The 17,672-nt window shown below is 32.8% G+C and overlaps 1 protein-coding gene across 1 annotated transcript in view; it reads left to right on the top strand.

Moving 5' to 3' along the window:
• The window catches only part of LOC129962512 (hepatocyte growth factor receptor-like), a 93,433-nt gene that overhangs the window by 34,438 nt on the left and 41,323 nt on the right, over positions 1-17,672 (top strand). The window contains exons 5-8 of the mRNA XM_056076258.1: positions 11,126-11,257; positions 12,079-12,249; positions 13,492-13,643; positions 17,043-17,178. Coding sequence (XP_055932233.1) covers positions 11,126-11,257; positions 12,079-12,249; positions 13,492-13,643; positions 17,043-17,178 — 591 coding nt within the window. The remainder of the gene's footprint in view (positions 1-11,125; positions 11,258-12,078; positions 12,250-13,491; positions 13,644-17,042; positions 17,179-17,672) is intronic.

Raw genomic sequence — 17,672 nt, 5'->3', positions numbered from 1 at the left:
TTTTCTTTTGTATTGAGTGTAAATGGCTTCTTCCTATCGTTGTTTACTAGGATGCTATAGTCTTTTGAATCAGATGATCATTCTGAATTACTCTGCACAAGAGAACGCATTAAATCGCCATGGAAATCATATTCCCCAACTACTCCACATCGTTCTGCAAAAAACGGTGCCACTTGTATACGGCTATTTCTTGATCTTACCGGCTTTTTTCTTTCTTTTAAAGAACCGAGCAAAGTAAGGGTGAATTTCACTGCGCCATCCATACCTTCTTGAGCTTCTCGCTTTTAGAAAAGATGAACGAGGAATTTGGTTCTTCTCGCTCATGTTGACTATTTGGTTTTCTCCTGTTCAAATAACGCGTCACTTCAATGTAGAACGGTTCCCTGAGCAAAAATACGACGCCCAGGACGAGTTCTCTATTCATTTCTCTCTCTCTTTCACACACACACACACATTATTTTGAAAACTTCTGTTTAATTCACTGATTTGGGTTAATGTTTTGGTCGGAAGTCCTTAGAATTCATTTTGTTTTAAATTTTATTTAAGACAACCCCTTGGGTTTCTATGCCGACCCAGTTTTAGAACAATATACTTGTTACATTAAGACATCTTAATTCCTTAGAAGATCTAAGTGTTTATTCAAAAAAAAAATATTTAAATTATTAATTTTATTAATTATTTTTACAGTTAATGAAAGTAGTGTATATATATATATATATATATATATATGTTCTTTTTTCTTTTTCTTGATTCAGTCTATCGTGTGCCTCTTAGATAATTTTTTGAGTACGAGATCAATGAAATTCCCATTTATGCGACATTTTTCTAATATATAAAACTTTCATCCATGTAATTGTTCGAATTTTTTTATTTAGCATCTTGACTGATAAATGATTGTAGGTCTCCTATTAGAGTCAATGAAAAACTTTCTGCTTCTGAGCAATCGCACCAAATAAAGGATTGGTCCTTTTTTAAAATTTGATTTAAGCTCTAAGATATCAAAACATTTCTTTGCAGGTTTAGCAAAACTTCACTCAAAACTTTCTAAAGTATATTATACATTTAAAAAAACATTGTGTATGACCTGACAGTGCCTTTTAAACCAAGGAACCATCGACATTTAATACCTATTATACAATTATATATTTTTTAATATTAAAATTGAATGTTGTTTCTATCGTCTATTTGCCACTGATACATTACAGGTCGAATCATTTGACTAAGAATTATCAAATTTGGCACAAATATACTTTGGTACTTGGTATCGAAATTTTGGAATTTTTAAACTGTTTTAATTTATTAAAAAGTTTTCGAGGTTTATATTTTTTATTGATAACTTTTCAAAATAATATCGCAGAAAAATTTTCAACACTATTTTGAAATTACGAAAATTATCTTTTCATGTTATAAATTTAATGCGTAATTTTAATAAATTTTTAAATATTATTTCCAACAGTAATTTACCTTTCTGAAATTTAATTTGAAGTTTCTAAAAGATTTGCTGTTTATCTGGTGATAAAAATATTTATAACCAAATATTTTTTTTTTTTAAAATTGATGACTTTACTCTTAAGCTAAGATAAAAAAAGTAAGGAGTTTTATTGCATATGATTGTTAGGTTTTCTTTTCCTCTCTGCATAATTTAAACATCAAGTAATTTTATACTTTTCATGTGCTATTTGTTAGATGTACAAGAACTATTTAGAAGAGTTTTATAACTTCTAAATCGATAAGTAAGTACTTGTAGCTTGCAGTTCATTGACAAATGCGATATAATCAAATACATAATTTTTAATCACTAAACAAATATGTTGATTGTAAATGCAATTTAGGAAAGTCAGAATAGAAATCGAAATTAATTAATGATAATAGAAATTAATTAATGATAAACAAAAAGACGAAATAAATATTAACTTTAATCATTTTTATGAGACATTTCTCATGTGGCCCGATGGTTTTTTGAATTATTTCAGATTTTAATTTTGAGAAAAAAATCAAACTGATTGAAGCTTGCATAACAATGCTTGTGCGACTTTAAAATTCGTGTTCCGAAGTTCGGGCTCATAGTTTAAGATGTGCTCTACCTTTTTTCAAACGTCTATTTGAGTGGTGAGTTGGAAATTCATTCTGATTAAAAAATTTGTAAAAGAAAAAACATTAGTTTTTTTTTCTGTTCATTAGTTCTGTATCACAATACTTAAGTCGGTGTCGCCAATACAATGATAATATATTTTGAAGAGATAAGATTGCGATCCAAAATGAATTCTTCCTTTTCAACACTCGTTCTTTTTAATTGAGAAATCTCATTCAAGGAATTCTCAACCATAACACTATTCAACTACAAATTTGTAAAATTAGGAAAAGTAATCATTTCGTAAACATTTGATGCTGCTTAAAATGTACATAACGGTCAAATTTTATTATTAACGTTCGTTTTTATTTTACAAGCGAAAAATTGTAACGCATCAGATGCATGACGTGAAGCCACTTTTCAAGAAGTTTTTACTGTTCCACTCGCGTCAAATTAGGAGTAACTAAAACTTTGTGAAAAATATGCGACAGAGCTTTCCAAGCATTTGACGCCTAAATTTCCTCGATTCATTCGTGTGAATTTGATGTAGGGAATCTTTGGTGTATTAAGGGGTTTCTCAAAGCAAAATACAAACCTTATCAAGAGCGTCTGTTCCGGATTTTTGAGAAACAGAGTCTAGGTGGATGGGATGTTCATGAGCTGATGACTAAAGATTCATATCTGCCTCGCTTTCTCGGAGAATTGTGGAACCGTCTGCCAATCAGAAGTGGCGTGAAGAGAAATGGAGCTCGGCATTGTTAGGAGACTTCCGCAATGCAAATGACAAACGGAGAGAAAGTGCAAAGCTTCAAATCATAACATGCGGTTATTTATTTATCTATTATATATTTTAGTTCTTATAATAATATTTTATCATAAAACTTTTTCAATAAATATCTAAAATGCTTTTGTAAAATTTACTTTATAATCAGAAATTGTTGATTTGATTCATTTGAAAATCCACATTCCCTCTGTGAAGTACTGGAATTGTTAGTGATTTAATGATATGATAATATTCTTTCCTTATGAAAAATAATCTCGTGTGAAAATATCTATAAATTCTTCGTAAAAATGTGTTGAACATTGTGAGTAATGATCTTTGAGTACATAATTGCTAGATTGAAAAGGAGTAATGATATGTCTTAATAGATTCTTAGAAATTAGATAATTGATTTAAATATAAATTAAGTAACATTTGAAATCATAGGGTTAATTTAAAATTTTAAAAATTGTGTTTATTGAATCTCACTATTTAAGAAATCTGTAAAGTGAATTTCCGATTATGTAATTTCGATGTGATGAAATAATTAAAAAATAATAATAATAACTTTCATTTTTTGCGTTGTTGAAGGAAGCTAAAGAAGAAAACTTGATTGATTGATTTTTTTTTCTCGGCCATTTATTTTGAGACAAATATTATAGAATATTTAATTATTCATATTTTAAAATTGACTTTTTCTCGTCCCTCAATTATACTTTTTATATATTTAATTTTTGTCTGATTTTTTCTTTTTCTACATCTGCACCATTAGTTACAGAATGTTGACATTCATCTGTCTGCTCGAGATTTATGAAAGGTTTTTTTTGTTTGTTTCATGATTTATTGGAGTGGAGAAATTTCATTTGACTTGTGAAGACCTTGACTTGTGACCAGTTACTTAAATTCCACGTTTTTGTCCAGGCTCGATGACCATTTTAATATTTTCCAAACTTCTTTAGCAGTTGCTCGATTCATTTTAAGAAAATTTTGATTCCATACTAGATGCGGTACGTGACAGTGAAGCTACGGAAAATTGATTCCGTAACGTTTTTAATAACAAGTTTTGAAATATCCGTTATAATATACTTATGGAAATTTTCTCCAACTTTTTTCCTTCAAAATCTGGAATTTCGAAGGGAATGAAAGCGCGTGACTCTGAGCAAATGAAGCTGCAGTGAATATCGTGAGAAAAATGTTCACTAGAAATTGCGTCATGTATATGATTCACATACTTAGAAAATTGAAGATCTCTATCAGCAGTTTTACATCGGTCCATGTCTTGCACAAAATCTGCTTTTTAGTGCACTGAAAAGTGTGTGTTTTTAAATTTTTCTCTTCATAAATTATGTGGTTGCTCGTTTTCCAAAAGGAATGCGTCGCAAAGTGTCCCTGACCGGCGAACGTTTCGGAATCAGAATTGTTCGAGCTTGATAATGTTGTGCAAAGCTGGCGCCTGACATCAATTTCTGCAGCGTCGCGTAGATCAACAGGAGAACTTATCTGATCGAGTGATTATCTTAATGAGTCCTCCTTCTACGTGCGATTAGACGCTGTCACTTCCGCGTCATCTGATGTTCGTAGGAGAATATTATCGCAAATCTGAAAGAAATAGTTTTTCACAGAAATATTGCCTCTTGAAATTTGTGCAATTTTTGCTCATGCAAAAGCGTATCTTCGTACAAAGTTAATATCAGATTTGAATACCGTTAAAAAATGCGAACGAATATGATTTTTGGGTTGAATAATATTATTAAATTTTTGTAAAATCGAATATAATCAAGAAATCCATTGTGTTGAATGAAGAATTTCCCTGATTTGTCGAAATCGATGCGCTGTTGATTCTGTTTTATTTCTATATTTCTTGATAAAATCTATAAAAACTTACCTTCATAAATTCTCAAAACTTGCTTTAAACTGAGTTTGAAGACTTGAGCGCGTATTTTAAATAGTAATTAGTTCATTTTAACTTGATGGATAGAAATCGATTGGGATGGATGGAAAATCTCGCTTTAAAGAAAGAAATTCTTTAAAAAAAATCTTTCATTCCTTTTCGGTGAGTTCGCGACTTACACAATCAAAGTGACAAATATTTACATTTGTTTAAAGGGGGGGGGGAATCCAAGAAGTTCAGTGGAAGGAGAGACGGTAAAAAACACCTGCTGTAATTCCAGACAGCGATCGTTTTTTGCGTACATGCGAGTTCTGGAACTCGCGTCCAATTCTTCGTCGTTAAATGGAAGTTCTTCCCTGTAACTGGAGAGGACGCATTAATTGGGCGAGCATTCGGCGGAGTGATTTACGGCGGTTTAAACGTTGGTGCATAAGTTCTGGATGACGAACGATTTTGGGATATCTTCCCGCCACCGAACACGTCGAGGACTTGTTCTGCTGACGGATGGCCGCCCGCTTCACGGTAGCAGACTCGGATGGATGAGTTTCGGAAAGGAGACACTGAAATAAAACATGGAGCACAATAAGCAGTGGCAGGAATAGGGGCGTGAATACCCGTGGCGCCGCGGTGGCAAAATAACAGTGCATTGCCAAATATGGCTTCTGAGCATTCGTGGCATAGTGAGAAAACCAAACGCCGTTAGAAATGAATATTTAATACTGTTCTGAAATATAATGATGGGATTCCTTACTAAATTTTATTTGTCTGTGTTCTTAAGTGATCTTGTTCATACATACGCGAGCTTATTCGGAGGGTGAATCCATTGGCGATCTTTGAACTTTGAGTTCGCCTATTCCCATACACACAAGTCGAAAGTTAAAATATTAATAAAAACGTGATTCATAAAAGCACACCTTCCGCCTGACGTTCCCTTAAATAGAAAGTTAAATTTTATGGAAAAGAGAAATAATAGATACATTTGCTAAAATGAAAGCCTGGAAAATAAATATTCATTTTATTTTTCTTTTATATTTGCATAAATTTGCCAAAAGTTAAGCATACTAATATTTATTTAAAACACATTTTGGTTGATTGGCAGCCTTACTCCATATTTGTAACTGAAAACTCAAAATTCGATTATTTATGGTGGATTTAACAGGTAAATTTGACGAGCCATTTTTTGCACAAACCATTTTATGTGAGAATATGGCTTAAAAATTGCTATTCGGAGTTCCTCATGTCCAGTGGTTGGTTTGCTTGTTTTCGGCAGTTCTGCTGAGCTATGTAATGACTATTTGGTTATTTTTATATATAAAAATGTTAATTTTATGTTTTTAAATCTTATTGTTTTCAGGATTTTCTTTTTGGTATAAGTACAAGTGACATATTGTGACCGAATACCATCTTGGATAACCAAAAGTATTTCACTGAAGCGTTTATTTCCATTTCAGTAAAAAAATTTTAGAAATTTCCTTTCCCAACAAATATCATTCAGTTTTGCTGCACCAGAGCATTGGCAATGTTGTTCTTTCCTTGCGGTTTGTTGTGCAGTCGGGAAAACTGAATGAGAGTTTTGAACTTCTTCATGATCGGAATTGATTTAAATCTGGATTGGGATTAGAATATAAATTTGATTAAACGATCTCATTATGAATTTAATTGTTGAGTTAACCTATTTTATTTTGAATTATTGCGTTTAGATATAGACGACGAGACATTCAATGGTTCGTCAGGTTTCGACCAAATTTTGACAAAATCTGCAAGTCTAGTGATAAAATGACGCATTCAATATCACCAAGTGTCTCGCATCTTTTAGTTATCATATTAGCCCACACAAGGATAGACAGACTTCCCAGGTACAGATATCGTCCAAAATTTATGAGAAATCCGGAGTTTTAGGCTTGAAATTTTACATCGAATTTCGTATGAGTAGCTCTTTAATTTTTCACTGATTGTGTTTTTAGTCAGATATCATTTCAAAATGTTTTCTTTCTTTTTTTACCTGGACTTGAAAACGCCATAAATATGGAGGTTGGTGAAATTTTTTGAGGATTGCAGTGTTTTTTTGTTTGTTTGTTTGTTTACTTCGTTATCGGAAAATAAAAGGCCAGTTTGCACAGCCTTTAATAAGGAAGTCCCACAACATAAAAGTAGCAACGTAGATTGCAAAACCTATTTGTCAATTTTGAATTTTCATATTCAGCCCATATTTTCTGAACGATCAGAAATTTTGACACGGGATGCGAAATAATAATTTTAATAAAATCTAAAAATCGTAACAGAAAAAGAGCTAAACTTTTTTTCTGCTCCAAAGTTATTCGTTTTAGGCAACTACATTAATAATAATAATTCAAAGGAGGAAAAGACTATACATTTTAATAAATACTTTTTAAATCTTTATTTGGGCTTGCGAAATTTTTTGAGCCTACTGCTTGTCACCGGATGAATTAAAGAACCAGTGGCCGCTGACGTCTGCGGTTATAGAAGGGACATAAAACATCCTTGCGGCTGCAGTGGGATATGATGGGCCTCCATTTTTCACTTCTCTGAGAGTCTGCAGTGCATCTAACGAGCGGTGTCAGTGCGTGGGTTCCGTCTCAGGGTTGTTGACGAACCTGCTTTCCACTTCTCTCAGCAGCAAAAATGACGGTCACATGCTCTTTTCGTTCATTGGCTCATAGGTGCAATCACTCTCTGATTTGCTCAAATTCTTAGTTTTCCCTTCTTCTGATCGAGTCTCTGATGTAAAATAAATTATCTGTCTTGTACACTAATTACATTTGGAAGTTAGTAATAGTGATATTAGTGAATTATTAGACGCACGTACAGAGACGGCGTTACCAGGGGGGCAATTGCTCCCCATCGGCGAGACATTGAGAGTTTCGTCGTCAAAAATCTTCACCACTTCAGGATAGTTCTGAAGAGCTGCACATTCTCGAATATGATAATTTAAAAATTACCTTAAAAATATCTTGTAAACAGTCAAAATATCCAAGTAACAGTTAAAACGTTTGATTATGTTTGGTAAAATAATCGATAGAATGGCAGGCCAATAAGATGCCGGATTTTGCGTACAATTTTTGATCAGCCAACTATGAACACAATGCGATGGATGCCGAAGAAGTAAAATCCGCAGGTTTTCTTTCATTCAGTTTCTAATTTGCATTATATTAGTAGAACAATCAATAAGCTGACAAGTAAATCAGACGTCGCATTTTTGCCGATTGTCTTTCGGCTAAGAGTTATTATATGTTATGAGAAAAAAAAAATTGCTTTCATTGAGTATTTCGATTACCTGCAAGTGGAGTCATTAGGGAAATATACTTTCATATTGTACATGAATAGGAAGATAAATTTGTTTTCCCTAATTCAAAATTCAATGAATAATAGTTCCAAAATTAATAGTCATTTTGTTCACCTAATTGTTATTTCCTCGGTAACGAATTGGTAAATTTATTTTATTTATTTCAATGTGAGAGTTCTCTCATTAAAATCTAGTTCATGGTTAAATTAAATTTAATAAAAAACTCTTTTTCTGTCGACACTCTTGTGCAATATGCATGCTAAGAAGAATTACTTTGAGCCTTAGCCAAATTATATGTATTCATTATAAGTCACTGGAATAAGTAAATTGTGTAATTATAAATTAAATTTATTTAACAGTAAAAAATGTTTTTTTTTTCAATCTAATTGACAGGTTGCAATCATTATACTAAAGAAATATTACCGATTTCAATTGACGACAAAAAATAAATATAAATATGGTGTGGTAGCTTTTTAAATACAATAAAAAAATTTATTCAAGTATGTACTAAATTTGTTAAATAAATTACTACATAGATTCTTCAGATTCTTTATTTTGTATTGCAACTATGTTATAGGAAAACGTATTTTTTTAAAATTTTCTTTTTGATTTTTTTTCTTTCTATTACTCAAAATCTATATAATTTCTTCTAAATTTTAAATAAACTTTAGATAAAGGTGTATTGATCAAATGATGCTTAAAATAGTTATTCGTAGAATATCCACATATAACATATTAACCCTTTCACACACGAATTTACTTAACTTTCTAATTAGATGGCACACCTTATTTGGGACATTTTTTATTATTGTAATCCCTAAAGTAATATAAAGACATTTAAGGTAATGATGCGTTTTCAAGTGATTTTTGCATTTTGAATTGTTTAAGACTTTCACTAAATTGCAGACTAAATATAAAAAATTTAGCAATTCTTGCATGATTCAGATTCGTCATTGTTTACGAAGGGTTTAAGAAAAACCAATACTTGAAACTGAGGGGATAAAAATCATTTTTGGGGAAGAATATTACCTTGCAATATCTTTAAAGGAAAAAGCATTTAACTGCAAGAATGCTTGCCTAAAAATGAAGATAGGGAGGGTCGTATTCAAGATCTAATTGTTTGCAAAAAAATGTATTGGTTTTTTAATCCTAAATATACATTGAAAAATAAATACATGGGAAACCTAATGTTTGAGTAGTAGTCCATTTTTCATACCTTACATAAATTTATAACATACATATTTGTACATATATTTATAACATATTTTCTTCACCCTTAAGAAATTGCTTTGTATGTTTTCCTCCTTCTATATTGTTCATGTCCAAACTGTAGTACATTTTTTACTGTGCACGCACACTTATTCGCCTCAGATTCGAATTGAATTCATCTGAATTCCTGCTCGTTGTAGTAACTCATATAAAAAGTGCTAAAAAAAATCGACTTTTGGAGGAAACATCGAGTATTTTTTAATTTATTATTCTGTATTTCTAAAAGCTTTCTTTTATAAAACTTTTGGAATTTTGTTTTTACATTCATTTTATGTCCATAGCTTCGATGATAAGAACACGCATTTGTTCATTTAACATGACACGTCATTCTGTCGCAATCTCTGTTTCTATATATAAACTACAATTTAGACTGAAATATAGCTATGTTTTTTCCAAAATTAGATCTCAGCACGAGTGAATTTCAAAATGGACTCGAATATCGATAATCTTTTGATGATCAGTCAAAGAAACTAAAAACATTTTTTTTTGAAAATATCTTTGCAAATTTTTAACAGTGAAAGAAAGAGCCAGTATCTTTAACTAAATGTAAAAATTAATTATTATGAGTTAAGCTGAAGCCAAATTAGAGAAATATGCTTTCCCCTCCCCCTGTCTCGCTCTCCTCCCAGTCGGCAAACCTCCGCCGCCGACTCTACACACGTAGTGAAGTAGTAGCACGTCATGAAGATACCTGAGCAAATCACTACTAGTGAAGTTACCAGAGAAGCAAATGGCATTATGATAACTGGAGATTTGATTGAGTATCGATTCTATTTGAGTTGAAAGGTTAGAAATAAAATTTTGGGGACAACATATAATATAGATTCAGTTGTTGAATTCGGATTCAAGTCTTTGCGAAATATCAAAGTTCGTTCACTTGAGTTTCCTTTTTGAAATCATTGGATGGGAAGTGAAGATTAGAACTTATAAATGCTTCTCAGAGCAGCTCACAACATTTACATTTTCGAAACAAGCCAAGTCCTAAAAAGAAAAGTTTCTTTATTCTTTTTATTATGTTCTTGATGTTATTAAGCATGAAAGTTCCATCTCAAAAAGTGAAAGCCCCAATAATTAAATTTTAAGAGATCTGAAAAAAACTAAAAGGTTGTGCGTTTAACAAAGTATAAGTGCTTTAGTTGCAGTAGAAGTGTTTTTATTTTAAAAAATTGCTGGAATTTAAAAATAATTTTCGCACACATATACATTAGTTTGCTGTGAAGTAATTTTATGCAAAGGAAAATTGTTATTACATTTTTTTTTTTTTTTTTTAGATTTTATGACATCGAAGCAATTCCACTTTGTGAAACTCTTTTATTTTAATTTCGTAACATTTTATAGTGAAATAACATACGCAACGTAACTTACATAACATAAACATTTTATATTTATTTTTATATTGAAAAGTACTTTTCTTATTGTATATACTTTTTAAACAGCTTCTTTCATTGCGCATATCTTTTATCGATAAAAATTCGTTTGTATTTATTATCAAAATTAGACCCTCTGCCTCCGTGATACTTATTTATAACTTCGAATATTATTGTAAAATTTAGACATTAAGCAGCTTTCGAATTACAAATTATTTAAATGGTTAATGAACTGCTGCCCCTGAGGAATGACTGAAAGAAAATGAATTCGAAAAACTATTCATCAAGACTTTCTTTCCCTGTCACTTGCATATGCAATTATCAATGACAAATACAGTTCCTCTAAACATATTACAAATAAAATGTGAGTAAGAAATTTTTGCTTACTTGCGTTTCTATACCATCATAATTGTATTTTTTGGAGTATTGGTCTAAAATTGAAACTTGTGCTTTTTTATTTTAGATCCACCTGGAAAAACGTGATCAGCAAGTGCTGTATAAGAAGAATATCGCCTCAGGTGAGGACAAAGTGATCCAAAGATCGAATGCGTTCGACCCTAGTCAAGAAAACATCTACTTCTTGGTTGGAAACAAAGTAAAGAGAGCACATTTCTCATTATTTAAATAATTTTCAATTCATCTTTCCATTCAATTCCATAAAGATTATCAAGAAGTTTATCCGTGAATGGCCTTCATTATCTTTTGTTTTCTTTTGAACTAAACGGAAAACCAGATACTTTAAAACTAAACAAATTAATTGTGGTTATTGCATCTATACTTATTTTATTCCACGTTACTCAGTACAAGCAATGTTTGACGCGCTCATACTGCACAGTGTAGAACATCAAATAAAAAATAAAAAAACTTGCTTGGCTATGGTAAGCACTAAAAATGTTGCCAACCTTCGGAAATGCCATATAGGCAATGTGCATTCTTATGTTATTGTTACTGCAACTTGATATCCATTTTATAAAACTCTGGTCACTTCATTTATTTTCTTTTCGCGTCCAAGAAGGTCTCCCAAAAATCACCCCCTCCCCCCCACACACACACTCAGGATTTAACTAGATCAATTCGATTTCTGCTTATGTATGCTGTTACGAGTACCGTTGCTTGCTCATGTCTCCTTACTGGGAAAAACGAATTAACAAAAATTAAGCATAGGTTGTTTTTTTCTTATCTCTGTGTCTGTCATCACCCAGCTACAGTGGATTGTGCATTACGTTTTGAAGAATCTTTGCAGCTGCCAGGAAACATTCCTTTGGAACAATAGCAGCGGTAATACAGTTCACATAAAGACTTCATTTACTCTTTATAGGCTCATTAGTAGAGATCTGGATTGCAATAATCTTATTTTCAGCTCTGTCTGATATTTCTTACTGTCTTTGCCTAATTCGACAATTTGTTACCTTGCAGGTGGTGAAGTTTCCAATAGGATCATGCTCCTTATATGAGGACTGTGGCTCCTGCCTGAGCACCGAGGACCCGCTTGGGTGCGGATGGTGTGGCGACCACTGTTCCCACGTTCTCGAGTGCGAGACACCAGACAAACACTCTACGAACTCCTGCTCACCACTCATTTACGAGGTCGGTTTTCTTTCGCTTTCCTATATTTTTCCATTTCTAAGAATCATTCTGTTATTTTTGTGTCATTGGCAATCAGTCTGACTATCAGACACAAATTGGAATGAGGAATTTTCGAAGTCTTTATATAATTGATAAATAAGTTTCATGTGATGGAAGTGAAAGGATTTATTGGCACACTTTAGAAAGCATCTGAATCATCCATTAAAAGAGGCAGTTATTTCCCAGGTTTTGTATTTCTTCATTGTCGCTGCGCATCTTAGTTTACGTCCTGTTCACTTCTCAGTATCTCCATTCCCTTGCTTACATCATACTCTGAAGTGTTCTGTCACTTATGGCAACTCGGCACCATTTACTCTTTTATAACTCGTCTTTTATTTTCTCGCATACCAGAGAAAGTAATGCAATCTCAAAAATCCGACATCGGGATTTTTGGGAATCTTTCAAGTTTTTGACCTCCTGGAATTTCGCGGGAAAAAAATTCAGAATCATGTCTTTCTATGAAAGCGGTTACTCGAAAAATGTAATTAATTAGACAGATGAAATCTGATGTGCGGTCTTTTCACTAAAATTATAAATTTTTGTCAAATTTTAAATGAAATCCGTTTACGGAAAACCATTTGTTTTCTCACCTGTGAGCTAGAGTTAGGTTAATACTTGGTTTCTCTGTATCAAGTACAGTTTGATATGGATACTGGATTATTCCTGATACAGCCACTTCTTTCATCGTCTGAGTCTACTTGACGGGTTCTTAATCTGTGTCAATTGTTTTCTGTGCTTTTAACATCTACGTACCTGTTACAAAATATCAGGTTGATTCAAGGCTAATGTGATCACGATAAATCAGAAACGCAGGGAGCTAGATAGAAGAATTTGGGCTTGTGGTTTCATCACACTTACTTGTTAATCTAAATGCACCAAACTGTTGACCGTCCAGATTTATTTCTGCGTATGCGGAAGGGATCATTTAAGAATGCTATAAGATGCACTTTTAAATTCGGTATATGATCACTGTCACTGATCACTGTATGTCATTAAAATTGCAGATTTGTGTCCAATTTCAGAAGGAAAAAGCATCGTGAAAGAGCCATTACCGAAAGAGAAGCGCGTCACATTGTCATTGAAGTAGAGACTGCACCACATCGTACTCGAGCATTTAGATTGTTGATAGTGTATTCCGCAATCTCTTGGAATGCGATGATAAAATCCTATGAAATCTAAAGCGGGATAATTTGTGTCTTCCAGGTGCAGCCCACGAGCGGGCCAACGGAGGGTGGAACTCTGTTGACGATCCGGGGAGACAATTTCGGCTCTTCCCAGGCTGGGGAGTTTCATTCCAAGATCTCCATTTCAGTTGCCGGAATACCTTGCCTCATATTCCTCTGGCAGAAAGATAGGTGAGTGCCAGATCGGAATCAAATATGGCATCCTTCATTGCCTTTTTTTATAATTAATTTTGAAAAATGTAATACATTATTAATTTATTTATATTTTGCTTCTTACTAGAGATGGTTAGTTTCATTAATTTTAGTAAAGATTTTAGCTCGAGTGGGATTCTTTAATTTCTTCTATAGAATCTTACCATTTATAAAGATTCACACTACTAATAGTGAGCAAAAAATATGACCATTCAGTACAGGTTTGAAATAAATAAAGATATGATTCTTAACAATTTCCATGAAACATTCTTATGGCATAATTAAAGTGAACTATCGAAAATAGATTTAATAATGCTTCATATTTGATGAGATTGTTGTTAAATGATATTGCATTTAACCAAATCCAGATTCAAAGTGTGCACAAAAACAACTTAATCTTTTTTTAAATGTAAAAGGTCTAATTCAAGATCTCACATGGTAACAGGAATTACCAAAATAAATAAATAAGCATATATATATACAGTGGTCAATTTATTCTGTTGGATGTCTCTGAAAAGTGGTTATGATATTTTTAAAAGAGATATTCCTTTATATGTTAAGCTTCTAGATGATATTCGTATTTTTTACCGCAGTTTCTTAAAATGAGTCACGACTTACAAAAAGTGGTCCAAGTCTCTTATGAATAAAGGGTTTCTGTTATTTCTATGATATTCGTTTTAGGTTGTCTCTTATCTGTTTCATTTAGAGATCATTATGAATTATGATTTCAGAGATCATTAACATATATGAATGGTGGAATCGTGATAGATTGTAATATATCTTTAAACATGGATAGTTTAAGTGATGACATGAAAAAAAGTATATACTTGCATTGAAAAAAATTACAAGGGATTCGAGTCCCTCTCCAGTCATTCCAGAAGTAACAGACAGCTTACCAAATTCTTGATATTTTATGAATAGTTTTCTTCCTGTTAGCTATTTGTTATCCCCTACACTTCTGAATATGTAGAGTCTTTAAAATTAATGAAATGGGCATGAAATGAAAATTACTGCACAAAGCGTTTTTAAACTTGGTAACAATTTTCAGGAGATTGTAAAATTTATTTTTGTTCGTCCAGGCAAAAAATATTCAAAATCATATTATGAATGGATAATTATGTAATATTAGTAAACAAAATAAGATACTAAAAGATCTGTTAATTTTTTTTTTTTCCATTTCTAAAATGTGTTACAAAGCATGTTCAATATGGCTTCCGTCATTTTCTGAATTCATATAACAGCTTTCTCAATAACATCATTTAGAATGAAAGAAATCGGAGTTATCAGTGTATCCCGCTTTTCAATTCCGCCAAATTATTTATGCTGTCATCATAAAAGAAATGGCATTGAGGTAACTTTACAGTAAGAGTTCATAGGAATGGAAGTCTGGTTATCAGGCGTCAGCTTATAATCCTACCATTCTTGAAATGCTGTTTATATGACACTTGTACCAATGTAAGGTGGAGTGCCATTCTACGTAAAAATCATAATGTCTAAAGTGCATATCAGATCTTAATGAATAATTTTAACATCGGCTTTTAATCGAGCAGCAATTACAGTGTTACGCATGTGCCTAACTATCAATCGTCCCTTAAAGATTAATGGTCCAATTGTGCCAAGAATCGTCAAGAAAAATTGTCCAATTAACTAGTTTGTTTTTATATTGCACCAAATTATGATTGTAGGAAAATGCAGTGAAATTAGGAGGTTAGCATGTGAAATTTATTTGTCTGAAATTCTGCAGTTCTGGGTGTTTGATTATGATGACGTTGTTGCCGTGTCCGCGTTAGAACGGAAAGGGGGTTGCTGTAGCTTCTGAGGGTAAAGACTCCTCAGCACTCGAGGCAGAAGTCTGATTTCTAGCTCATATGAAAATGACACTCACTCACTTGCACAACCCATTTTTACAGGGGGGCTTTTTCACACACCTCAGCGGTAGGAGACAAGGTAAGGAGCAACCATGCCCGAACCAGTCCTCGGACCTGGGACGCCCAGACCGCTGGGAAGATGCGCTGCCCATCGGTCAGGGCGCCGGCATTCTGGGAGTTTATATTTCTATTTAGGTCTCAGTCTTGAACAAAACGTTCCAGGGCCATTGTTCGTTCATCTTCATTCGCGCAAGGAATTCTATTGTAATTATTCTCTTACAGCAAGATAATTAGTTTCAAGTTGAACACATTTTATTTTCTATGCCTAATAACGCAACAACTTATACATCGCAGTAGTAAGTTCATTCGATACATGTCTAAAGCTATATTTGGAACTATCACTGGAATTTACAGCTGTTCTGGAATTTACAGCATCCACATATAGCTGTAAATTCCAGAAGGACTTTCAATTGTTGCTTCCTTTGTAGCAAATAAAGCAGCCTCCTTGATGTTCGCAGAAACAGGCTTCCTTCTGCGGTAAGGGGCTGCGCATAACAAACTTATAGCTTTAAATTTTGCAAACATTTTCCTGCAGTGTCATTGATAATCGGCATATTCGTCTTACGATGTACGGCACTTTCTATCCGTAACAAACGAGAAAACGAGTGCCCATAACAAACGATAAAAGCATGTTTTAATAAAATTCACGTCTGGTAACAATGAGAACTTTGTCAGGAGACTTAATTTTAGAACTAAAAAGTAAATAACATATTGAAATGATGAAATCGAAACTTAATTCTTATTTGCATAGGCCCTTTGGTAAGTCTTTGCAATTTTTCATAATTTCACAAAGGATTAAATACATTTTGAACCAATGCCTTATTTTGTTTTATGATATTTCATACAGCGCCGTTACCCTCTGTAGCGAGTTTTCGAACTATTTTCTTTTTCTTTTTTTTAATAAAGTATAAAACCCCATGACCCTTAAATAATTACCGTATTAAATTTTTGTCCAATAATTTTCCTTTTACGGCTATTTTGAAGGGCAAAACTTAATTGTAAAACTTGAAGGATTCAGTATAATGTTATAGTCGCTTTTAATTTTGAACAAAGAAACAAAAAAACTAAACATGTGAGTAAATTTGTGTTACGATGTAAAGAAATCGATTTACAAAATTATGTTTTTTGCTTTAATAATTATTTGCAAATATGTGTGTATGAATACATATGCGCTCTACATTAATATTCTTCATATATAAATGATGCTCATTCTTCGAAATTATATCGGATTTTATGCAGTTTTCAGAATTTTTTGAGAGGGTATAGGAGTTACACAGGGCTTTAGTAATGTTTCATTTCATTTTCACATTAAATACAAGGCTTCAGAAACGAATCAATACTCCGTGTACATAATTTATTGAAATGAAAATTATGATTTTTATTTATTTATTTTGCCTTGGAATTTCTTTCGAAGTAGGTTTGTAGAAAAGGTGCCATGTGTCTTTTTCAGGGTTCAGTGCAAGACTAGTCCCGTGCCTTCGGCATTAAACGGCCGCGTAGAAGTGAATGTGACCGACATGTCCTGGAATAATGGACCTTACGATCAAAAGGGCTCTGTTAGAAGCGATGCAATATTTTCTTACGTGGTAAGTAACAATTTCCATGGTTTTTTTTTAAAGAGTGAAACCAAGTAAATGTAAATTTTCTTTTATTTGAAAAAAAAAATCTTTGGTTGAATATTAATGTTTACATGTTTTTTTAACCTGAAGTTCCTATCTCTTGTGCATTGATCAGCCTGTACCTTGCAGTAATTGTCTGCTTACGTAGACTGTCCATCATTCTTTTCCTGCAGATTGATTGCTTCCCATAAAAGACCTCCCCCAATGACCAGTTCAGAATCTTAAATTAAGGAACTAGGATACACATAAAAAGACAGTGACGAGTATTTTACCATTTTATTAGCCTTATTATTTTTACATACATGCGTCCTTCATGTCAGATTGTTGAATGGTTGAAGATGAGATTCGGTTGAGGTTGCGTGGCGTCCTATTGTGGACAGGAGTATAAAATGAAACTTTATATTTTATTCCAAAATGATCTTTAAACGGACCGCTATTTCCACTGGGGAGCCCTGTTTATC

The sequence above is a fragment of the Argiope bruennichi genome, chromosome 3 (assembly GCF_947563725.1).
Source record: "Argiope bruennichi chromosome 3, qqArgBrue1.1, whole genome shotgun sequence".
In the NCBI taxonomy this organism is placed as follows: Eukaryota; Metazoa; Arthropoda; class Arachnida; order Araneae; family Araneidae; genus Argiope; species Argiope bruennichi.
Note: the sequence above shows the minus strand (reverse complement) of the source record. Positions and strands in the feature narration are given on the sequence as shown.